Source organism: Peromyscus maniculatus, chromosome 10 (assembly GCF_049852395.1).
Source record: "Peromyscus maniculatus bairdii isolate BWxNUB_F1_BW_parent chromosome 10, HU_Pman_BW_mat_3.1, whole genome shotgun sequence".
NCBI classification, from domain to species: Eukaryota; Metazoa; Chordata; class Mammalia; order Rodentia; family Cricetidae; genus Peromyscus; species Peromyscus maniculatus.
Window position 1 is genome coordinate 7950509 of NC_134861.1, and position 24433 is coordinate 7974941.

General features: G+C 45.5%; 1 protein-coding gene across 8 annotated transcripts in view; it reads left to right on the forward strand.

Annotated features, from left to right (window-relative positions):
* Ascc2 (activating signal cointegrator 1 complex subunit 2) overlaps window positions 1-24433 on the forward strand; it is a 45022-nt gene that overhangs the window by 3840 nt on the left and 16749 nt on the right. For 3 of the 8 annotated variants that reach the window (XR_013042738.1, XM_006972950.4, XM_076545826.1), the window contains exons 3-8: window positions 5090-5248; window positions 5581-5751; window positions 8228-8357; window positions 15541-15608; window positions 18342-18452; window positions 19521-19633. Coding sequence is in view for 7 of the 8 variants with exons in the window: in XM_006972950.4 (XP_006973012.1) it covers window positions 5090-5248; window positions 5581-5751; window positions 8228-8357; window positions 15541-15608; window positions 18342-18452; window positions 19521-19633 (752 nt within the window). In the remaining variant the exon portion in view is untranslated. Of the gene's footprint in view, window positions 1-2902; window positions 2975-5089; window positions 5249-5580; window positions 5752-8227; window positions 8358-15540; window positions 15609-18341; window positions 18453-19520; window positions 19634-24433 lie in introns of all 8 variants that reach the window. The other 5 variants (XM_042285706.2, XM_042285707.2, XM_076545828.1 and 2 more) reach the window with 4 other exon arrangements.

Genomic DNA, 24433 nt, shown 5'->3' on the forward strand with positions numbered 1-24433 from the left:
CAGGCTGCTAAAGAAAGAGACAGGAGTGGGGATTTGAGTCCTTGTACCCTCTTGTAGATTTCCCAAGAATATGAGCTTACTTGCACTAGGTGGGAAGAAGTAGTTTCTGGAGGCCTGAGTAAAGTTGTGGGAAATGGGAGCTAAGTGTTTTATTTCCTGCAATTTGGTTGTCTTTTATTATTTCCTATTCAGTCTCTAATAATAGAACTTGACAAGTACAGGGTACCTCATGTGGGCCAAGCCATTCTGAACAAGTCACCCAGATTAACTTTTCTTCTTCCTTTCCCCCCCTCATTTTAAACTAATTCTTTGAGAATTGTGTACAGATTCCTTGCCCAGCTAACTTTGTGTTCTCTTGTTTTGTGAAGCCTATCAAGTCTAGTTGGTGCTACCTGTATGCTTTTGGATGTGTGGCCTTTCTTGAAAGGTGCTCAACGCACCAGCGCCTGTGCCCTTAGAGAGAACTGACTTTACCTTCCCTCAGCTATCAGTTACCAGCAGTTCCATAGCTAGGGATGGGACTTCGTGCCCACCTCCCCAGGTTGTCTTATTTCAGCTGCATCACAGCCCTGGGAGTGGACTTTGACTGTCACTATTTTACAGAGTTCAAGGTCACCAAACCAGGAAACCTGGAGAGCCAGGCTAGTCCCAGAATATCCCAGTCTTAACCTTTCTGCTGCAAAGCTGCTTGCTTTCCTGTTCATATTTGTCAGGAAAGCTAGAACTGTGCTGTGAAGTGCAGTAGCCATCTCTTAGGTAGCGTGTAACAGTTGTTATGTCTAGAGCTTGAAATGTAGACTCTGGAACGGGATTTTTTTTTTTTTTCTTTTTAGAGGGAAGGTTTTTCTGTGTAACCCTGGCTGTCCTGGAACTTGCTCTGTAGCCCAGGCTGACCTCGAACTGCCTCTGTCTCCCAAGGCTGGAACTGAAGGCATGCACCATCACTCCTGACTTGGAACAGGCATTTTAATTAATCAGAGTAAATGAGATTCCATCTGTGACGGGCCTGCAGTTGTTCAGGCAGATGATGCGGTCCCGCTGTCACAGACGGTTCTGTTGGAGTGCTGGTGGGGACCTGAGTGCTTAAGTCTGCTTTTCAACCTCAGTCCTTTCCCACGTGCTGAATGAACACCCGGATGGTCAGTTGTGGGGACTGGGAGCGCAGAGGTCTGCTCCCTTTCTTCCCTGACTGGCTTCTCAGTGACAAGCATACAGTACACTCTCTGGAAACATTCCTTAAGTCAGAAAGCGCAGTCAGATCTAGCACTTGAAGTTAGAGCTACAAAGAGAAAATGTGTAGTCCTGTCCTTGTGGGGTCCACAGCATAAGCCCAGTAGCTTTAGCAGTGTGGTGACATGAAGGAGGAAGGCCAGGTTCTGACATGATTACAGAGTTGATTCAGAGCAGAGGCTTGGAGTGCAGAGACGGAAGTAGGCAGGATATGCTCTAGCTAGACAAAGCAGGAGGAGAAGGAAGGCCCTGGTTGGAGAACTCGGGAATGCTTGAGGGAGCCTGACTCTGAGATCAAGCTCAGATCCATCCCTGAGGGGCACTATAGCAGAGCTAGTGAGCACAGACTTTGTGCATATTGAGCAAGTTATTTAAGCTCATGAGGTCTCAGGATCCACAAAAGATAACAATGGGCCAGACGCGGTGGGGTGGCTGTGAGAATTAAATGAAACATCTGTGAATTAGTACTCTGCCTGGAACAGCAGGCACGCAATAGATTGCAGTTACGATGGTGATGACAAGGAGCAGCTGGGAATTGAATAGGGCTAGGGTGGGGAGCGAGATTAGCTCGAGACAGTTGCCTAGTTGAAGACAGTCTTGTTGGTCATACTGAGGAGCATTAAGCTCCTGAAACACTGCCCTGAGATAAGTATAGGGTTTTGTTTTTGGAGTCTCAGCTTGGGACAAAAAGATCTCTGCCCTAGGAGCAGTCATTCCAGTGCCTCTGCACAGTGCTAGGTGGAGCTTATTGATGTTTACTGAGGAGTCACTATTCAAGGAGCATGCACTTGAAAACCTATAAGAGATAGTGTTGGACCCGTAGGCCATTCCTTGAAGGACAGTAAGAAAACCAGTTCCTCTCAAGATACATAGAGGCCGGAAGGGCAGTGAGTGTTTTCCTAGTTTTCCAGAGCAGATAGGCCCTAAGCTAGTCTTATAGAAAGGTGGGATTAAATTTGGTAGGATAGACACACCTGGAGCCTGCTACTCTCCTGCTCTGAAACCATCCATGGTTACTCATTATGGAGTAGAGTTCCCTCTTACAAAGCTTGCCATTTTAAGCCCTTCAGAGGCAGGATCTGGCCCTTCATTCCTTTGTCCAGCTAATGAATGTGTGGAGTGTCCTCTCAATTTCAAGCACTGTGGAAGTAGCATTGAAAGACAGTAAACTGCATATTTAAAGTCAACAATCTGATTGGTTTTTTTTATACTTTTTTATTTTTTTTTTATACTTTTTTATTTTTTATTTTTTCTGATTGTTTTTGACACCAGTAATACATCAATGAAACTATCACCAATGGTCAAGACAGTGGACATTTTTACCTTCCCTGAAAGTCCCCTGTGTCCTTCTATAATCCATTCCTTTTTTTCTCCTTGGTTTTTTTCTCCTTGTACCCAACAACTGATCCAAAAGTGACTTTGATGCAGTTTAGCAAGTGCGAGAGTCAGGTAAGCTCAATGCGGGTACCGGGCAGAGCTGTGGAAAACCCCTAGTCCAGGAGGCAGTAAGGTCAAAGGACAAGCACTGAGATCAAGGTAGCACATGTGTGCCGTGGGTCAGTTGGTCTGCATCATAAGCTTTGCTTCAAATCCTGCCTCAGCCCCTATTTAACCTCAAGGCCTGTAGGAAAGTTCCTGGACCTTACCGAGTCTTTGTTTTCTTCTCTGACAGCTAAATGTAGATGAAAAAAAGAAATAGGGGGTTGACATACCTGCTCCGCAGCTGGCGCAGGGTGGATCCTCAGTAAGTGATAGATTTCTTGTCATCATTCTGCTACCCTCTGAACGCATTCCCCAGTGCCCAGTTCTGTCTGTGCACTTTGTGTGACTGCTTTTATGACTCTATAAGACCAACTTCTTCCACCAATTGTGGCACACAATTCAGTCCCAGAGGCAGGCACATCTTTATTAAGTCTGAGCCCAGCCTAGTCTAGTTCATAGCACATTCCTGGTCTGCCAGGGCTATATAGTAAGAACATGTGAGAAAGAAAGGGAGGGAGGGCAAGGTAACTTTCCTCCACCTAAAAATTCTTTTCCTCCTGGGCTCAGTTTAGGTATGGCCTCACTGAAGAAGCATCCCTTTTCCAGGAGCTGCTAAAATTGTCACTTCATCTGTTTAGGGCTCCCTTGGTGGCTTAGATGTACATCTTCTCCTGTGGAACATGAACCTTGTGACTTGGAGAAAAATTGAGACTGAGCTGAGACGTGCAGTACACAGATGCTTTTTTTTATTCATGTGCCCCAGCACCCAGCACAGTAGGGACCCTGTGAAGAGTGTCAGCAGGGCAAGGAGGAAGGAAGCTTGGCATGCAGGGAGATGAACTCTTTTCAACAGATTAGTGGCTGGAATGCTGCCACTAAATAAATGGGATTTAAATGGGAGAGGGTCCCACAGACCTGCATGCTAAATGACTGCAGTGAATCATTATGGATCCTGCGTACTCCTGCAAAGGCCCACAAGGTTCTTAAGGAGCCTGACCCTTCAGTCTTGATTGTTCTAGAGCCGGCTCTGGAAGTGGGAGGCTGTGCTTGATAACGGCTGAGGCCTGGCCCTCCTCCTATTACAGCTGGCCCTGAGAAACCACTCTCACGTAGACTGGGGTGAAAACTGAGCCCCTGAGCCCATCAGCTCTTCGTTATGGTGAACAAAGTGGGGTTTGTTCAGGGCTGGAAGAGAGAACTTGTGACTCTAAGCTGAGATCTGCAGCTACTTGATTAGAATCTTTAAAAAAAAATTAGTAGAGGTTTTTTGTTTTGTTTTATTTTTTTCTGGTTATATAAAGGAAAGTAGTGATGTATAGAGTGTGATGCTGCTTATATCAGAAAGGAAAAACATACTCAAACAAATCCTTGATGTGCATACACTACATTCTAAAATACCTAGAGAGGTAACCAGGAGAGCATATGGTCAGTGGTTTCCCCTGGGAGGTCATGGAGGCTAGGAATGTGCTTCCCTCTCCCTTCTCTCTCTCCTTTCCCTCCTTCTCACCTTTTCTTTTCTCCCTTCTCCCTCTCCTGCTCCCACCATGCTGAGGGCCTCGTTTATATTCTGCCACTGAGCCCACATAGTAAAAAGAGATGCTTGTGAGTTACTTGAATAATTAAATATTAACTTAAAAAATACATGTTCACTGTTTTAAAATGGGAAATAGGTCAAACATGGTAGTTATACCTTTATCCCAGCATTTGGGAGGTGGAGGCAGGCAGATCTCTAAGTTTGATGCCTGCTGGCTACAGAGTGAGCCCTTGTCTCAAGAAAAAATACTGAAAATATATTGAAGTCATAATTCCCTAGCCCCAAGATAACCAGTGTAAATTTTTGGGCTTTAGGGATTGTCTCCTTTTTTTTTTCCCCCATTGGTGTTTTGCTTGCATGTATGTCTGTGTGAAGATGCCAGATCCCCTGGAACTAGAGTTACAGACAGTTGTGAGCTGTCATGTGGTGCTGGGAATTGAACCCGGATCCTCTGGAAGAACAACCAGTGCTCTTAACTGCTGAGCCATCTCTTGTCTCACCCCCTCCCCCATACTTCTTTTTTAAAAATCTGTACCAATACGTGAATACATCGACTTTAAAAAACATTCCAAACCTGGTTGTATTAAAGTTTTGTGTCCTTTCTCTTCCCTTAATCTGTCCCCACACCACTAAAAATTCTCCAAAAACATGTTTTTTAACAACCACCTGTGTTCCCTGTGAACAACCATAACACCTCTGTTACATACACTGGGTTCTTTATACTTACAGCTCCTTGGAGGGTCTCTGGTTGGAACAGTCAAGTACTGTCATTGCTGTGGGTTGGCACATGGGCCCTCGCTGACTAACCTCTGCCACGTTAACACGTGGTTTTTGGATCCGTAGCACCCTGAGCAGAAGGCAGACCGGTATTTTGTGTTATACAAACCGCCCCCTAAAGACAACATTCCCGCCCTAGTGGAGGAGTACCTGGAACGCGCCACCTTCGTAGCCAATGACCTCGACTGGCTCCTGGCCTTGCCTCACGATAAATTCTGGTGCCAGGTAATATTCTATCAAAATTAACACTAAGGGAAAGCACATGACATGCCTTTGGTTGGTTGCTGTTTTTCTCTCCCCTAAGAGTTGCTTTTTTGTCTACTTTCCTTGGATCCTTAGCAGCAAATAGTGGTTTGGATTGCTGTCTCATATTGCAACCTTCCTAATGTTTACACACTGCCTGTCATCTTGAGAAACTTGTATTTAGCCCTGGGCTCATTCATACCTCCTTGGTCCCTTGGGTTGGAGTGTTTGCATTAAGTCAGGACTGATGGGCCGGGTGCACCTGTGTAGTCTACCTCAGGAATCCATCCTTGATCTCCTCTCTCCTGGCCTAGGTTGTTTTTGATGAGACCCTGCAGAAGTGCCTGGACTCCTACCTGCGCTATGTGCCCCGAAAGTTCGATGAGTGGGTGGCCCCGACCCCTGAGGTGGCCGACATGCAGAAGCACCTACACCGGAGCATTTTCCTCACCTTCCTCCGAATGTCCACTCACAAGGAGTCCAAAGTGAGCCCCGTCCGTGACAAGTCTCCACTTGACGCCCAGCACCTCTGCCAGGCTCTGCCCCGGGAGAGTGTCAGCTCTCCTCTTTGTCTCCCTCTTCATTCCCATCTTTGGGGAAAACCTGTGCCACTTACTTCCTTTATCCTCTAACGCACCAGTCTGACCACAGTACCCAGTGTTTTCCTCAGCAGGAGCCTGGGTCCTCGGCACAGTTGACAGTGCCCTAGTCATGTGACAGAGGGTAAAGACATTGAGTCTGACTTTTCAAAGAACTCACAGTGTCTTTTTTGTTTGTTTGTTTGTTTTTTAAAGATTTATTTATCTGGGTAGTGGTGCTGCACGCCTTTATCCCAGCACAGAAGCGTGGCAGGCAGATCTCTGAGTTTGAGGCCAGCCTGGTCTACAGAGCAGGTTCCAGGACAGCCAGGACTGTTATCTAGAGAAACCTTGTCTCAGAAAAAAAAAAAAAAGATTTATTTATTCATGTATTTTATGTATATGAGTGTCTTGTCTTCATTCGTACTAGAAGAAGAAATCAGATCCCATTACAGATGGTTGTGAGCCACCATGTGGTCACTGGGAATTGAACTCAGGACCTCTGGAAGAGCAGTTGAGTGCTCTTAACCACTGAGCCATCTCTCCAGCCCTCATATGTTTACGTTTAAAAATATTTATTTTATTTATATTATATTTATTTATTTTTAATTAATGTGTGTATTTCTCCATATACATATATGAACATGTGTGTGGGTGCCAGGAAGGGCATAAGATTTCTTGGAGCTGTAGTTACAGGTAGTTGTGAGCCACCCATGTAGGTGCCGGGAACTCTAGGACTCTGTAAGAGCCATAATCATGCTTAACCACTGAATCATCTCTCTAGCCCCTCACTTAAAAAAAAATCATTACTTGGGCTGGGAGATTGGCATAGTGGTAGAGCCTGGCATGATGGAAGAGTCATCTCCAATACTGAAAAAACATCGTCAATGCTATCTTTAATCATCCAATGTTATAGAAATATTAGAAAGATAACGAGTGCCACTCACAAAAATCTCCTGTCTTAAAGTTATTACTGTTTTGTTTTTAATTTATTTCTTTACTTATTTGTGTATGTGTGTGTAGGGGCATTTGTCAGGGGACAGCTTGCAGGAATTGGTTCTCTGTTTTTACCATGTGGGTCCAAAGGGTAGAATCCAGGTCATCAGACGTGGCTGCACGTGCCTTCTTCGCCCACTGAGACACCTTGTCAGCACTCAGTATCGCTATTGTTTGTACATGTTCCTTCAGGGACTTTTTGTCCATTGAGTGTATGTGCACAAGTGTGGAGGTCAGGGGACAAACTTGTAGGAGTGACTTCTACTTCTACCCTGTAGGTCCTGGGAATCGAACTCAGGTCATCAGACTTGTTGGCAGGTCCCTTTACATACTGAGCCATCACACCAGCCTTCGAAGTCACTACTGTCCCCCCCACTCCCCCACCCCGCCCCAGACAGGGTTTCTCTGTGTAGCTTTGCGCCTTACCTGGAACTCACTTGGTAGACCAGGCTGGACTTGAACTCACAGAGATCCGCCTGCCTCTGCCTCCCACAGTGCTGGGATTAAAGGCATGCGCCACCACCACCTGGCTGAAGTCACTACTGTTAAGGTGCATGTTCCTTTGTGGAATCTAAAAATTTTTTAAATATTTGTTTTGTGAGGAATAATGGCACACACCTTTAATCCCAGTAATTTAGGAAGCAGAGGCAGGCAGATTTCTGTGAGTTTAAGTCCAGCCTGGTCTACTTAGTGAAACTCTGTTTTAAAAAAAGATATATTTTTATTATTGTAACTATTATTATTTTGGTTTTTTGAGACTGGACTTCTCTATGTAGCCCTGGATGTCCTTTAACTTACTCTGTAAACCAGGCTGGCCTCAAACTCACAGAGATCCTCCTGCCTCCGCCTCCCAAGTGCTGGGATTAAAGGCCTGCGTTATCATGCCAGGCTCTGAATACTGATTTTTATAGGTATTCACCAACAAACCCAATGGATCTTGATTTTTAAATCATATTTTCATTATAATTAAATTTCAAATATATGCATATACTTGAGTGAAAGTTTTGTGTCTACAGAACAATGAATCCCATGTTCCCTCCCACCACTTGTGTACTTACCAATGTTTTGTTAGTCTTGTTTAATCTCTCTTGAGTTTGCTTATTTGTTGATATATAACCCTACACACATAAATACTTAAAAACAAACCCCAGCTGACTGTTTCATGGTGTTTTTGTTTTTGTTTACATGAAAATGTAGAATCACTGTAATTCTGGATCTTTTCATAAAGCATACACACACACACACACACACACATACACACACAGAGTGTAGGCATGCTGCCATCGGTTAGCCTGTCCCCAGCTGATGAAATCAAGGTGGTTTCTTAGGAATTTGCTATTGCAGTGTCTGCGCCCTCAGCCTCCATCCTCTCTGTACTTTCCCTTAGGATCACTTCATTTCTCCGTCTGCATTTGGAGAAATCCTCTACAATAACTTCCTCTTTGACATCCCAAAGATCCTGGACCTCTGTGTGCTCTTTGGAAAAGGCAACTCACCACTGCTCCAGAAAATGATAGGTACGTAGGATGTAGGACTTGGGGGTGCACAAAGATGGCCCCCATATGCCAAACCAGAGGTCACAAATGCTTGTGTTTCCATAGCACAGGAGTATTAGAGGTAGGTGATGCTGGGAAATTATTTCTCGGATGTAATATATACATATGTACATAATACACCCATAGATGTGTCAACTCTGAAATAAATGCCTGGGGAATTGAAACAAAACCAAAACAGTGTGCCAGGCAGTGCCTCAAGAATCTGCAGGTCTTGCTGGGTGGTTCATAACCACCAGCACTCAGGAGGTTGTAAGTTTGAGGCCAGCTTGGGCTGCATGCCTCACTGGCTATTAAATTGGAACCTTGTCTTAAAACAACAGCCAAAACAGATTGTCTGGATTTCTTAGTGTTAGGACAGGTGTCAATCAGTGGCAGGAATGAGAAATTTGCTTTGGCAATGAAAGTCAGATTGCAGTGATGTTAGCCTCCATTGGAATGTGGCCTAGACTCTGTCATGACATGCATATCCTATTTGTTATCTCTACTGGATGCACATAGCTGTCTGAGATCAGTACTGTCATTGTCCCCATTTATAGATAAAAAGACTGAGGTTGAACTGAAAGCCTGTAGTATTCAAGTAGCCACACTGGAGTTATGGAGAAGTGACCCTGGAACCCTTGCTCTGTTTGCTCCCTGCTTCAGGGTAATGGTGCCTCCAAAATGTGCAGCGTTGCTGAGGGCAGATGGGGTCATAGTTTGAAGACTCTGTCTGTGATTGTGAAAAGAGCAAGCACTAAGTTGGATTCCTAACACAGAATTGGGCAGTAGGTTCACTCAAAGTGGAAGTGGTGGGGTTGCTGCAGAAGGTGTGTCTCAGTTGATCCCTTCTTGAATTGAAGTTCATAGTATTGGGCCTGGAACAGGGCGATGTTCATGGGAGCACTCCTGCCAGCCTTCCTCATCTTCAGACTGTAGGGCGTAGTCTTCTAAATATCTGATTGCAAAACTGGGTAGCACTTGGGGAGCCTGAAGTAAGAGCCTCATGAGTTCAAGTCCATACATACATATACATGTAGATAGTTTTATTTGTATATATATATATATATATATATATATACAAACTTTATATATAATTTTGTAAGTATATAAAGCAAATACAAATAGTTGTATATATATAAAGTTATATGTGAAAATCTGAATTTTACATATAACTATATAAATATGTAACTATTTTTGTAGATATTTACAATAGTCTACTACTTATTTACTTCATGTCATTTCTCTGTATATGGTTTTTTTTAAGCTTCTGGAGGACCTGGGTCAATACCCAATGGCTCAGAACTTTATTCAAAAGGACTTTTTATTTATTTATTTATTTATTTATTTATTTATTTATTTATTTATTTATTTATATGCCGAATGCCATTTATTGAAGGAGGGAGGAGGTCTTAAAAAGAGGCTTACAGCACAATGGGAGAACCCCGGAGGGCAGAAGTTCACTACGATGTTTTACAATCTTGAATCTAAGCTGTTAACTCCCATTATGCAGGATACACAGGCAAGGAACTTCCCTTAAGCATTCAGGAGGTTACCCGTCATGGAGACGTCTCCCAGGCCACACAGGTGCTCTGTCTTAGGTTGGTGAGCGCCCCCCAGGCATTACCCGTCTCTGAATACTCATTATCATACAGGTTCAATCGAGTGTGAGCTGCAGAGTTAACTGCTGCCAAAGATCTCAATGTGGCACTGGGCTTGCAATCTGTGTGTTCGACACACAGATTACTTATTTACTTCATGTCATTTCTCTGTATATAGTTTTTTTTAATAATTTTATTTAACTTTATTTTATGTGTATTGGTGTGAAGGTGTCAGATCTCCTAGAACTGAAGTAACAGACAGTTGTGAGCTGCCATGTGGATGCTGGGACTTGAACCTGGTCCTCTGGAAGAGCAGCCAGTGCTCTTATCCGCTGAGCCATCTCTCCAGCCCCTGTGTATGTTTTTTTTTAAAGATTTATTTATTTATTTATTTATTTATTTATTTATTTATTTATTTAATTTATTTTGTTTTTTGAGACAGGGTTTCTCTGTGTAGCTTTGCACCTTTCCTGAAACTCACTTGGTAGCCCAGGCTGGCCTCGAACTCACAAAGATCCGCCTGCCTCTGCCTCCCGAGTGCTGGGATTAAAGGCGTGTGCCACCACCGCCCGGCTTATTTATTTATTATGTATACAGCATATACACCTCCAGGCCAGAAGAGGGCACCAGAACTCATTACAGATGGTTGTGAGCCACCATGTGGTTGCTGGGAATTGAACTCAGGACCTCTGGAAGAACAGCCAGTGCTCTTAACCTCTGAGCCATCTCTCCAGCCCCTGTGTATGTTTTTAATATATTAGATCATAATATATGTGAAATTTTCCACCTGTCATTTTCATTGAAACACTCTCTGGTTTTTTGTTCGAGTCTAGTTATTACCTGAGTATGGGTTAATCTTGTTTATTTTCCAAGAGGGACACCCTTCCTAAATTCACTGTAGATTTAGAGGATGGGGTGAGTAAGCAACAGAAAGCAGAGTGAGTTAGGGACATAGTTTCAGGCCAGTTTGATTAGAGTGGAAGGATACGAGGCGCTTGGGAAAGGCACTGGAAGGGCTCTGTTCCGCTTTCTGAGGAGTGATGCTGCCCAGTGGTGGAGATAACAGGTCCTCCCCTGAACACCCCATCTCACATCCAGCTCTCTTTTTGGGTCTATCAGCTTCACGAGTCAGTGAACCTTTCTGAGTCTCAAGTGTAGAGGAAGGAAAGGCTGATGGTCTGCCTTCTTTGAGTTGGTGTGGGATTGGATCGGAAAAAGTGAACAACACACATAACCCTGGGCCTGGCAGGACACATGCACTTGGCAAAAGTAAGCTCTTCCTGTGATGAGGCTGTGGAGCCTCCAGGAGCTTGGAGCAGGAGGTTAATCTATTAAGGCAGCGTGCATGTGGGGAAGGTGGAAACAGTGGGCAGTTGGAAAGCAGGGACATCATCTGGCAGTGAAGATGATTCCCGGTTGGCTACTGGAACAGAAGGGGACATTTGAGAGGCAGAGTAGAACCCAGAGAAATCTTAACAGTTCTGGGGAAAATGGGGAGAGAGAATGGTATGGAAAAAACAGGCTTCAGGACCTAGTGGTGTGGGTTGTTAGAAGCAAGGACATCTTTGAGTGTGTTGGTACAAGATTGCTGTGAGGAGTTGCTAGGAGAGGAAGTGGTAAGGACAGACCAAGAAAGCTCTGCCTGCTGCCCTAGGCTTTAATCATTTGAGCCACGGACTCCTTTAAGAATCATAGATTTTGAGAGTTGTTTCTTTTTTGTTTGAACTTTTAAATTACATTTCAAATTTTTACTTTGTGTGGGAGTAGGTTCTATCCATCCTGGAGATCAAACTTAAACTAAGGTCACTAAGCATGATGAAAAGTGCATATACTTGTTGAGCCATCTTGCTGACTATCTTAGTTAGATTTCTGTTGCTGTGATAAACACCACGACCAGAAGTAAGCTGGGGAGAGAAGGGTTTATTCAGCTTACAGTTCCATACCACAGTGCATGAAGAAGTCAGGGCAGGAACTCAAGGCAGAAATGGAAGCAGAAGCCATGAAGGAATGCTGCTTACTGCTGTCCATGGCTTGCTCAGCCTGCTTTCTTGTACCATTCAGGACCACCTGCCTGGAGGTGGTCCCACATGCAATTGCCGGAACCCCTTTACATCAGTCATCAGCTAAGAAAATGTCCCACAAGCTTGGCTACAGGCCACTCTGGTGGTGGCATTTTCTGAATTGAGGTTCTCCCCAAATTACTCTAGCTTGTGTCTAGTTGACATTAAACTGGCCAGCATACCATGCTTTTATTTGTTTTTATTTTTAATACATTTGTTTATTTATTTATTTTGGTTTTTAGAAGGAGGGTTTCTCTGTGCATCCCTGTCTGTCCTGGAACTGGTTCTGTAGACCAGGCTGGCCTTGAACTCAGAGATTTGCCTGCTTCTGCCTTCAGAGTGGTGGGATTAAAGTTCAGTGACACCACCGCAAGATTTTTTTCTTTTTGTTTTTTTGTTTTTTTTCTTCAAGACAGGGTTTCTCTGTGTAGTTTTGGTGCCTGTCCTGGATCTCGGTCTGTAGACCAGGCTGGCCTCGAACTCAAAAGAGATCCACCTGGCTCTGCCTCCCAAGTGCTGGGATTAAAGGCGTGCGCCACCACTGCCCAGTAAATTGGTTTATCTTAATAATCATTTTTCAAATTTTATTTATTTTTTATATGTATGAGTGCTTTGCCTGCATGTATGTGTGCTCACATGCATGCAATGTCTGCAAGGGCCAGAAGAGGGCATTAGATGCCCTAGCACTGGAGTTATAAATGGTTGTTGGACACCATATGGGTCCTGAGAATCTAACCCAGGTCCTCTGGAAGAGCAGCCAATGCTCTTAACCAATGAACTATCTCTCCAGCCCCAAGATGTGTCTATTTTAATTTTATATGTATAGGTGTTTTGCCTCCACATATATTTGTGCACTCTGTGTATGCCAGACAACCATGTAGGCTGGAAGAGGGCATCTGGTCTCCTAGAACAGAGTTACAGATGGTTGTGAGTCATACCATTTGAGTCCTGGAACTGAACCTGAATCCTCTGCAAGAGCAGCAAGTGCTTTTAACTGTTGAGCCATCTCTCTGGGCCTGCTTTGGTTTTGGTTTTGGGGGACTTTGTGTTTTTTGTGTTTTGTTGGTAGTGGGTTTTTTGGTTTTGTTTTTTTATCAAAAGCAAAGGAGATCTTTGTTGTCCCCCAAGGATAGATTATGAAATTTGAATTATCTTTCTAGGCTTAGTGTTACACGCCTTTTTTGTTGTTGTTGTTTTGGGGCAGGGTTTCTCTGTCTCGTTTTGGTGCCTATCCTGGATCTCACTCTGTAGACCAGGCTGGCCTCGAGCTCACAGAGATCTGCCTGACTCTGCCTCCTGAGTGCTGGGATCAAAGGCGTGCACCACCTGGCCTAGTACACGCCTTGAATCCTAGCACTTGGTAGGCAGAGGCAGGCAGATCTCTGAGTTTGAGGCCAGCCTGGTCTACAAAGAGAATTCTAGGACATGTAGGGTTTTTACACAGAGAAACCTTGTCTTGAAAAAAACAAAGAAAAAATTGACAAAATTTGAGTTTTCTTGATGCGAGCAAAAAAAAAAAAATGCAGCTCTATTTTTCTGGCAAGCAATGAAGAAATGTTCTGGGTGGTCAAGGTGACAGCAAGAGGAATATGCTAGGGCGCTGGGAGTGCCTATGTCGGAGTACCACCTGAGGAGGAGACACATGTCTTACGGTGCGGTGAGCTCTGGAACGTCATTTTAGGCAGAAGGAAGAGACAGGAGTTGTTATCTGAGGTTAAGGATGGTTCAGGGAGGGCTCCATTGCAGGGACTGGAAGCAGGGTGACCTAGGATGCCAGCAGGGACTAGATGTCTCTTCTGGAATCAGGAGTTTAGACTTGCCCTAGAGGATCAGGACAAGAGGAACAAGGAGGAGCAAAGGTTGGTGGAGGGGCTGGCTCAGACACTCCTTGCCTTTGTGGAGGAGGAGGATGTAGATGGTCCAGGCACATCTTCATAGATTATAGGGTCAGCACCTATGGGAGCTAGGAGCCCTGAGCTAAGGAGGCCAGGCTAGAAAAAAACAAAACAAACAAAAACAAAACAAAACAAAAACCTCAGCGTTTTGGAATCAAGGAGTAAATGCCGTCCTGGATTGTACTGATGGAAAGCCCAGCTACTTGCTTATTCATCAGTCTTACCTGGCATCTGATTTCCTTCCCGTTTAGATACGCTGGAATTAGAGTAGGGCTACAGAATTATCCATAGTGTATGCTCTGGCCATTCTATACAGTGCAGGAGAGAGACAGAGAGAGGCAGAAAGAAAAACTTCTTTCTCCCTAGATGGTTTCTTTGTGCTGCTCTTGACCATGACCCTGTGAATCCACCCTTTGCCCTTCTCAAACAGTAGTAAGATCTAAGCATAGCCTGCACTTACGTAAAAACCAGACCTCCACAGAAGCAGCTGGGCTCAAAGCTGACTACCAGCCTGAGGGGCAAAATTATAGTTCACTGAGGCATCTCAGACTCTTCAGGGCGGTAGCCTTCCTCATCGTCATGTCCCCAGCTATAGTTCTTTCTCTGGTCTTCCTCTATTGCTATAATTAACAAGGCAATTCCATGTAGTTTATCTGGTGATTAAAAGAGGTTTATTTCAGGGGTAACTTAATGACCAATAAGGGGTCAATTACAGGATCCAGGAGAGATGAGGTACAATCCAGTGTAGTTCTCTGGAGAACTCTGACTTGATCTGGAAATCTAGACTCCAGGACCATGAAGAGCTAAGAGAGTGAACACGTACGCATCTCGGGTCTTAAGAGGTCTCCTCTTGGCCACACCCCAGGGGCAGATCATAGGCAGTGTGGCAGTGTTTCAAGGTCAAAGCTGGAACAGCTGCCCACTACATCCCTCCCTCGACATTTAGATGGAGAAACACTGGGTTCTGTCCCAGCCACCATATGCTCTGAGCACGCACATGTTGCAGCAGGTAGAGTGTAGTAAACATCGGAAATGGCTCCCATCTGAACAGAACAACTGCAGATGTGTGCCAAGTCCATCTCCGTGCGTCACTCCTGCCTCCTGTTCGCAGGAGGCTGAATTGATATGGTAGCACGCTCAAAAGCAGCAACGACTTCCAGACGTTTCTCCCTGGCATCTCCTCACACTTTCTAAGGTGTGGCTTGGCGAGCATCCTGAGTTATTGTAGGTTTATTGAATAAAGGGATTATAGTTCCCAATTTTCCAGGATAATGCAACTCCCAGTACCACAGTGCTGTCGTGGGAGGCATGGTGCCCAAGTTTCTTTCTCTGGGGACATCAGTGACCAGGGCTGCTCCTTGTTTTATATAATTCAGAGGTACTTAAAAGTTAAATTGTACTGAATAACTTCCTTGCGCAGCCCTGGGGAGGGTTCTCAGTGAGGACAAAGCTCAGTGCCAGCTGGGCCTGAGACAAGACTCCTCCTCCTCCAGTCTCTCCACAGATGGCTTAGGGAACAGGAGAGGGTCACAGAACATGCTGATAATCAATTAATGTGTCCTCTCTACCCCTCCTGACCTCCCCCACTTCTGCCCTTTCTCTTCTCTTTTAGGAAACATATTTATCCAGCAGCCAAGTTATTATAGTGACCTGGATGAAACCATTCCCACCATACTTCAGGTACCATCTCTTAGCCCTGCCCAGGGGAAAGTCAGCTGAGTGGGAGGAGACAAGTCTCTGGACCTTTCTTAAAGAATCTGGAGAAATGTTTGCTTTCCACTCCTTTTCCAGACACATCTTGAAGTGGCACAGTGGTAGAACACTTACTTACCTAACATGCCAAGCCCCAGATTCCATCCTCAGCAGGAGAGAGAGGGGAAGAGGAGGGGGCAGAAAGAGCTCATCTCTCAGATTTTCTCTTTGTCCGACTCTTTTTGAGACAGGGTTTCTCTGTGTAATTTTGGTGCCTGTCCTGGGTCTCGCTCTGTAGACCAGGCTGGCCTCGACCTCACAGAGATCTGCCTGGCTCTTCCTCCCAAGTGCTGGGATTAAAGGCGCGTGCCACTACTGCCCAGCCCTTTATCCTACTCTTGGCTACAAGCCTTATAATTCAACCTTTGCCTTCTTGAACAAGATGAAGTCTAAAGAGTATCTGGCACTCACACAGAAGGATTTGGTTTGCATTTTATGTTGTTTTCTGACAGCCCTATACCTCCAAAAATTACTCCCTTTAGAGACCTGCATTTCTCAAATAGGAACTGTGAAGGTTTATGAAACCATTTCATGAAAGAATAACGTGTATTGTAGAAAATATGAGGAATAGGGGCTGGAGAAGAGCACTGGCTGTTCTTCCAGAAGACCTGGGTTCAATTCCCAGCACCCACATGGCGTCTTTAACTATACATACACACAGGTAAAACACCAATGTACATAACATAAAAATAAATAAATTATTTTTAAAAAAGAAAATATGAGGAATGTTAAAAAGCTGAAAGGAGCTAGGCATGGTGACTCATGTCTGTAATCCCAGCAAAGGCAGGAAATTGTCTTGGGTTCAAAGCTTGTCTAAGCTTTATAGTAAGTAAAACCCTGTCTCCAAAAAAAAAAAAAAATATATATATATACATATATATATATATATATGGTAAACAATAATGTTATTATTATTATTATTATTATTCCTCCATAATCCCACTATAAAGAGATCCCTGAACGTACATCTGTTTCAAGTAACTTTTGGGCCGGGCGGTGGTGGCGCACGCCTTTAATCCCAGCACTTGGGAGGCAGAGCCAGGCGGATCTCTGTGAGTTCGAGGCCAGCCTGGGCTACCAAGTTAGTCCCAGGAAAGGCGCAAAGCTACACAGAGAAACCCTGTCTCGAAAAAACCAAAAAAAAAAAAAAAAAAACTTTTGGAAAAGTTATATGGTAGTCTATTTAATGATAACATGGTAGCACTCAGAAGGCAGAGGCAGGAGGATCCCTGTGAGTTGGAGGCCAACCTGGTCTACATATTAAGTTCTAGGACAGCCAAGGCTATATAGCAAGAATTTGTCTCAAAAAAATCCAAAAATTTAGCCAGGCGGTGGTGGCACATGCCTTTAATCCCAGCACTCAGAAGGCAGAGGTGGGCGGATCTCTGTGAGTTCAAGGCCAGCCTAGTCTACAAAGCAAGTTCCAGAACAGACCCCAAAGCTACACAGAGAAACACTGTCTCAAAAAAAAAAAAAAAAACCACTTTTTTTTAAATTATAAAAATAAAGATAGCTGGGCGGTGGCACATGCCTTTAATCCCAGCACTCGGGAGGCAGAGCCAGGCGGATCTTTGTGAGTTCAAGGCCAGCCTGGTCTACAGAGTGAGTTCCAGGACAGGCTACAAAGCTATAGAGAAACCCTGTCTCGGAAAGTAAATAAATAAAATAAAAATTAATTAATTAATTAAAAAAATAAGGATAATATGCCCTGGCAAGATGGCTTAGTAGGTAAAGGTGCGTGCCACCAAGCCGAGGACCTGATTTTGATCCCCAGAACCCTCATAGTAGAAGGAAATAATGGGCTTCCACAGTTGTCCCCTGACTTTCACACACACACACACACACACACACATGAAAGACAGAACTACCAATTCAGTCTTGCTTGATTTTATGACAGGTTCTGTTTTCAACTCTGTTAATTTGTATTTTGTTTTAATAAAACTCTGATCATCACTGAGTGTGATGTTCCACATCTGTAATCCCTGCACTTGGGAAGTAGAGACAGGAGGATTAGGGGTTTGAGGTCATCATCCTTATCTACATATTGAGATCAAAGGCATCCTGGCCTACATGAGACCCTATTCAAAACAACAAACAAAACATACATATACGCACTTATATACCATCATCTTATAAGTAGTCATCTACAAAGGAGTCTAAACATTTCTTAAATGTTGCTGAAGGCATTTCAGGTGTTCCATATTGTTGAGTCTATCCAGTCAAGTCATGGGTACAGGATTCTTGGGGCTTTATATTTATATGCATGCTATGTGTGTGTTACTAAAGGTAGAACTCAGGGTCCTGTTTGTTTTTTGAAGCAGAGTCTCACTCTGTAGCCTTGGCTGGCCTAGAACTGGCTATGTAGACCAGGCTGGCTTTGAAGAAATCCACCTACCTCTGCCTTCTGAGAGCTGGGATTAAAGGTATGGAATACCACAACTGGCCTGGAGCCCAGGGTCTTCCATGTACTTAGCCTGCACATGTCACCGAGTGACAGTATCAGCCCTGCACAGTTTTCATTTAGTCCTAGTCACCATCCCATTGGATGGCCTGTCCCTAAGTTCCAAGGCAGTTCGTGGGTCACCTGTCACTAGTTGTAGGGTGGAGATCCAAGGTGCTCGTTCAGGATGTGGAAGAGAGCCCTCTTTTTCCCTGTCTTAGGTCTTCAGCAATATCCTCCAGCACTGTGGCTTGCAAGGGGATGGGACCAGCACCACACCCCAGAAACTCGGGGAGAAGGGTCGGTTGACCCCCAGTGACATGCCTCTCTTGGTAAGGTTGCCCCTCAGCCTGGCTCCTCTAGGGCCGAGAAGATTGCCAGTGCCGCAGGGCACAGCGGTTTCTCCCTGCCTTTGACCTCTTCCTTTGATTTCATCCAGTTCCCACCTGCCCTGTGGGTCAGGCTTTGCAGCAGGGTTTGTTCCTCCGGGCACCTTTGGGGAGTCCCAGAAAGGACAAGGCAGTAGGGGTTGAGACTGGGTCTACTCCTCAGTTAGTTTTGTTTGCTCAGCAGGCCCGCTCTCTGAGCCCATCATTGATTCCATGAGTCTCTGCTGAGGGACTGTGTGCCAGGTCCTGTGTGGAGCCTGGGGGAAAAAGCAGCAAGCAGAAGCAGACATGGTGCCCATCTCATGGCACTTAGAACTTCCGTGAGGATGCACACAGAAAGTAAAGTTTAGGAGTCTGGGTGCTGTGCTAAGCACTCCAGACAGCGGGGATGTGGCAGCAGTGAGCTACCTTCATGGCATCTGCCATGTGGTGGGAAAAGATCCATTGAGCAAGTGTTTCAGAAGAGTCATGCTAGGAGCAGCGGGAGCAAATCATCTTAGCACTCTGAGCCTCAGTTTCCTTATCTGTAACATGAAGAGCCACCCAGCCTGCTCCTTTGAGTTGTGGTGAGAATCAGCAGAGCAGATGAGCGAACATCCTGTGTTCTGTGTACCATTTTCAGAATGTGAGCAGAGGGAGGGCTTGCTACTCCTCACCAGGCCGGGTGACCTCTCTCAACAGTGTTCACTTTCCTGCAGCATAGGAGAGAGACTTTCTCAGAGTTACAGGTGCGAGACTTTAGCTGTCCTTGAGTGTAGACCACTAATGGTGAACTCTGAGAAGGATGGCTAAGTGGCGCAGGTTGCCCTCCAAGAGAGACAGAGACAGAGACAGAGACAGAGAGAGAGCCAGACCGAGACCGTTCAGGCTGTCTCTAGGGCCTCTACTTCCCTGTTCCTCTCAAGCAACTTACTGCCTTCTGGGGACTCTGGCTTTGTCAGTTATGAGTCAGGCCTCTGCAGAGCTGTCCGTGGGGCTTAAAAATAATGCTGTGTCTTCTCTTGACAACAGGAATTAAAGGACATTGTTCTCTACCTATGTGATACCTGCACCACACTCTGGGCCTTTCTGGATATCTTCCCTTTGGCCTGCCAAACCTTCCAGAAACATGACTTTTGTTACAGGTACATTGGGACTTCTGACTATTAAAGTAGGGACTCAGACGCATATTGACTTGGTCCTTAGAAGATACCAGTCCAGGGGCATGATGACTGAGCACTAGCCCAAGTTCAATTCCCAGCGCCCACATGACAGTTCAGAGCTGTCTGTAATTCCAACTCTAGGGGATCTGACATCCTTACACAAACATCCATGCAGGCAAAACACTAATGCACATGAAATGAAAATAAATAAATCATTAACAGAAAAAGAATATACCAGTCCATCTTCCAGCCTGGGGATACACAACGAGGAACACAGGTAAAACTAATGCTGGGAGGAGCCCTTCCAGTTGTGGCTGAGAGCAAGACAAGGGAGGGCAAAGCCCACAGCAAGAGGATGCCTGTTTCAAGTCTGCCTTCTTTCCTGTGCCTTATTCGGGAGCACAGAGTGGCAGCCAGTAAGAACTGGCATGAGGAAGCAGCAGAGGTATTCCTTCTTTGCTGCAGGGGTGTGCAGGAGAAAGACTCCTAAAAACAGCTTTGGGTACTGAGCTAGAAGCCTGGCACACTGGCTGTTCCTTCCATCCCAACTCTCAGGAGGCTAAGGCAAGAGGGTCACTCAAGCCCCAGGATTTGAGGCTAGCCTAGTCAACGTATCTAAGAAGAATGTTCTAGACAGAAAGGTTATGGTGACAGGAAGGGTGTTGAAGCAGGTGTGAAATGTACAAAAAGCCCAGACTAACTGCCAGATGTGGTGGTGCACGCCTTTAATCCCAGCACTTGGGAGGCAGAGGCAGGTGGATCTCTGTGAGTTCAAGGCCAGTCTGGTCTACAGAGCAAGTTCCAGGACCTCCAGGGCTATATAAAGAGACCCTGTTTCAGAAAAAACAAAAACAAAAAATGGAACAACAGGAAAAGGAGTTGATAATGAAAACCGAGGAGTCCACTGCTTGGTGGCAGCGTGTGAAGAGTGGTGAAATAGTGGCCGGAGAGTGGCCTTGATCTGAGGGAGTGGAAACCACTGGAGAGGCCGTAGGAAGGTTGTGCTGAGGTGGAGAAGAGCTCGGAGGAACTTACGGCAAGGAGGGAGACTTTGCCTGGCTAACGTCAGGAGAGCTTTCTGTGCAGTGAGAAGGTGGGAGGCGTGGGCTTGGGCATTCCCAGGCTGGTGTGAAAGGACCAGCGGCCTGCCCAATGCCTGGCAACAAAAAGTACTGGCCCTTCCCAGTGGCCTCTAACTGTTGCTCTTTCCGGGCATCTCTCCCGGCCATTTGCAGCAGCTTCTGGGAGCTGCCCAGCTCCATTTACCCACCCATCTATCTGTCCATTCTGTCATTTACTCACCCATTCAACAAAACATTTATCTAGCTCTGACATGTGCCAGAGATGGCAGCTGGTCCCTGACTCCTCTTTGGTCTTCCCTCCTTGTGAGAGTCAGATGTTAGGGTTGATCAGCTTCCCAGGGATCGTTAGAATAAAATGCTGACCAGTATTCTCCAGAGAAGAAAGGGCTTGGGCTAGGACTGTAGCTGTCCACTTAGGGAGGAAAGGTATTTCAGTGTGATAGAAGAGCATGTGGAAATGTAGAAAAGGTAGAAAGCCAGAAACTGAAATCACTCTTAGGATACGCTGCTCTCAGCATTTCCTCCTCTGCCTGTTTTCATTCACTTTAAGCAGTTTTGTCCAAGTGTCTCCCCCAGTCAGCACAGATGGCTTCTGAGGAGGGAAGCTTTGGGAGAGCAGGTTTTTCCTGCACGAGACAGTGGAAACAGAGTCCCATCCATCTTGGAATATGGGAAGAAAGGGTTGCACTTTGGAAGTGACGCTCACTGCCTTTGACTCACGTTCAACCTGCAGCTGGCCCAGCCTGGTCCAGCCTGTGCTGCAAGCTCGAAAATCCTTTGCTAACTACACCCACATACACACACAACTCCAGCTGCCACAGCTCTGGGTTAGGGGTCACACTTACCCAAAGCTTTCACTTGGCCCTCTCAAAACAGCTTCCTCTGTTCTCCACTCCCATCCACTTACCAGTTTGCAGCTTCTGCTCTTGGGTCATGAGTCAGTAGTACTTTCACTTTTGACAGAAAATATAAAACAGGGGCTGGAGAGACGGCTCAGTAAAGAGGGGGCTCTTTCTTCCAAAGGACAGAGCTCGTTTCCCAGCACCTGTGTCTGAGGCTCACAGCTGCCTGTGACACCAGCTCCAGGTCGTCTGGCCTCTGGGGGCACCCTCACATGTGACACACACACACACACACACAGACAAACAAAACAACCTTTAAAAAGTGTAAACGATATGGGGACCTCTCTCCCTCCCCCTTTGGTTGTTCTTTTCCTCACATGTCAATGCTGTCATAGTTGAGGGGATTTTCCAGAGATGTGCAGTAGAGGGAAACGTACACATTACACATTCCCTCCCTTTGCGTTTGCAGTGATGGGAATGGAACCCAGGGCTTTATAAATGCTCAGAGGAACTCTACACTGAGCCATGCTCTCAACCCCACCCCCCTTTTTAAACATTGAAAAGCTGGGGCTTGGGGAGATGGCTCAGTGTCTTAGAATGACTGGGCAGCACTGTGCATCTGGTGCACTGGACACCAGAGATAGATTTTTTTATTTTTATATTTTTCTTGTGGCTTTTTCAGTTATTTGCTATTTCAAAATAAATAACATCATACACACATCACTTTGTACCTTTGCAAGCCTATTTGAGGATTAATTCCTAGAAGTAGAAATGCAGGGACAGATGGTGTGTGCATCTTTAATTCTCACATATCTCGCCAAATCACCTTCCATGGGGGTTGTTGCAGTTTACCCAACAACAACACAGCCTGGCAAGTGTTGAATCAGCTTGGGCCAAACTGCCCTCTCCAGCCTCTGCTGAGGCTGTGTCTAGTAGGGCCTGTTCCGTTCGGCTCAGCTCTGCTTTGCCACTAGCTTGCTGCAGTGAAATGGACAGTGCAGAGAGCCAGGCAGAGGATGGGCACACGCTTGTGATGGGCACGCGCTTGCCGAGCACCTGCAAGCACTAGTCAGCACTGCACAGGCGCTTGAGTGCATCTCGACTCTGGGAAAGAAGATGTTTGGAGGAGGAGCTGCATCACAGAGGAGCAGCAGCGGCTCTGTCAGTTACCAGGGCAGCATGTTCTGGGTGCAGTGAACCTGGCCCCTGGAAGGAAGAGTCCTGCGGTTAAGGATAGCCAGGAAGGACACAGTGAGGAGGTAGGCTGCCCAGTTTGAAGGACGAGGAGAGGAGGAGATGCAGGAGGAAAAGGACAGCTGCCTCCCTGTGTTGCTCACCCATGCTAGCCTCAAACTCCTGGCTCAAGCTGTCTTCCTGCCTCAGCCTCCCAGCTAGCTACAAGTATAGGCATGTGTAACTGTGCTGGAACTCATAATGGATGTGTGTATAATTTTTGGGAAAATTTTACATTTATTTAATTTATGTGTATGAGTGTTTTGCCTGCATGCATGTGTATGCAACATGAGCATGCCTAATGCCTGTGGAGTTCAGAAGAGGGCATCAAATCCCCTGACCTGGAGTTACAGACAGTGTGAGTCACCATGTGAGTGCTGGGAGCCGACCCCAGGTTCTCTGAAAGAGCAACAAGTGTTCTTAACTACTGAGCCACCTCTCCAACCCTGTGTGTGTGTATAATTTTTAATTGTTTTGCTATTGAGACAAGGTCTCTCTGTATAGTTCAGTCTGGTTTCCAGCTTGCAATCTTCCTGCCTCAGCTTCCCAAATGCTAGAATTACAAGCATGGACCACCACATCTAACTTATAACTTTTTATTAAGAGTTGTAGAAAACAGGCTGGAGTGTCTCAGTACTCATATCAGGTGGCTCACAACCATCTGTAACTCCAGCTACAAGGGATGGCACCTTCTTCTGACTTCTGTGAGCATCTGTATTCTTGCCCACACCAACTGACAGACAGACACACACACACACATAATTAAAATAAATCTTTTTAAAAAAAGAGTTATAGTTAAGCTAACTGGCTTAGTTCATGAAACAAATATAGTGTGCATGATACATGTAAGTCCTGAGCACATTTAGCCTGTTCTGAATAAATACATTGTGTTGACATTGTCACATGTAAACAATATGTAGAGATTTCAAATCATGTAAAAAAACAAAACTTCTTCATATCTTAGAACCAAAATGAGAAAGATTATTGGTAACTGCATTTCAGGGCTCCTAGAACTGGCAAATTTTGAGCAAGAAAAAAGATAATCTGTCTTTTTCATAAACCCAGAGAGTCCTATGTAGCCCTCTGATCACTTTGTTAGACTAGACACAGCTGGGGCTGGAGAGATGGCTTGGTGGTTAAGAACATTGACTCTTCTTCCAGAGGACCTGGGTTCAATTCCCAGCACCCACGTGGCTGCTTACTGTCTGTAACTCCAGTTGCAGGGGATCAAACACCCTCACACAGACCTACATGCAAGCAAAACACCAATGCACATAAAATAAAATAAAAAAAGAATAGACATAGCTATGGTCACTTTCCATGATGGGGCAGCACAGGACATCATTCTGGGGTAGGCTCGGGAAAGCCCCTGGGTACCCCAAAGCTAGGTTTAGGATGGGATGGGGCAGGGGGTTGATTCAGTAAAGCAAAGGGAGGCCCTGAGTTTGATCTCTTCAGAATCCATGTAAAAATGTGGAGTGTGGTGTTACTCTGCGAAACCAGTGCGGGCGAGGCAGAGGCAGGAAGACCCTGGCTCTGACCAGCCAGCCTATTCTGGTTGGTGAGCATCAGGACTGCTTTCCTGAGACTAACACTGAAGTTAGCCGGTAGCTCCCCACACAAGA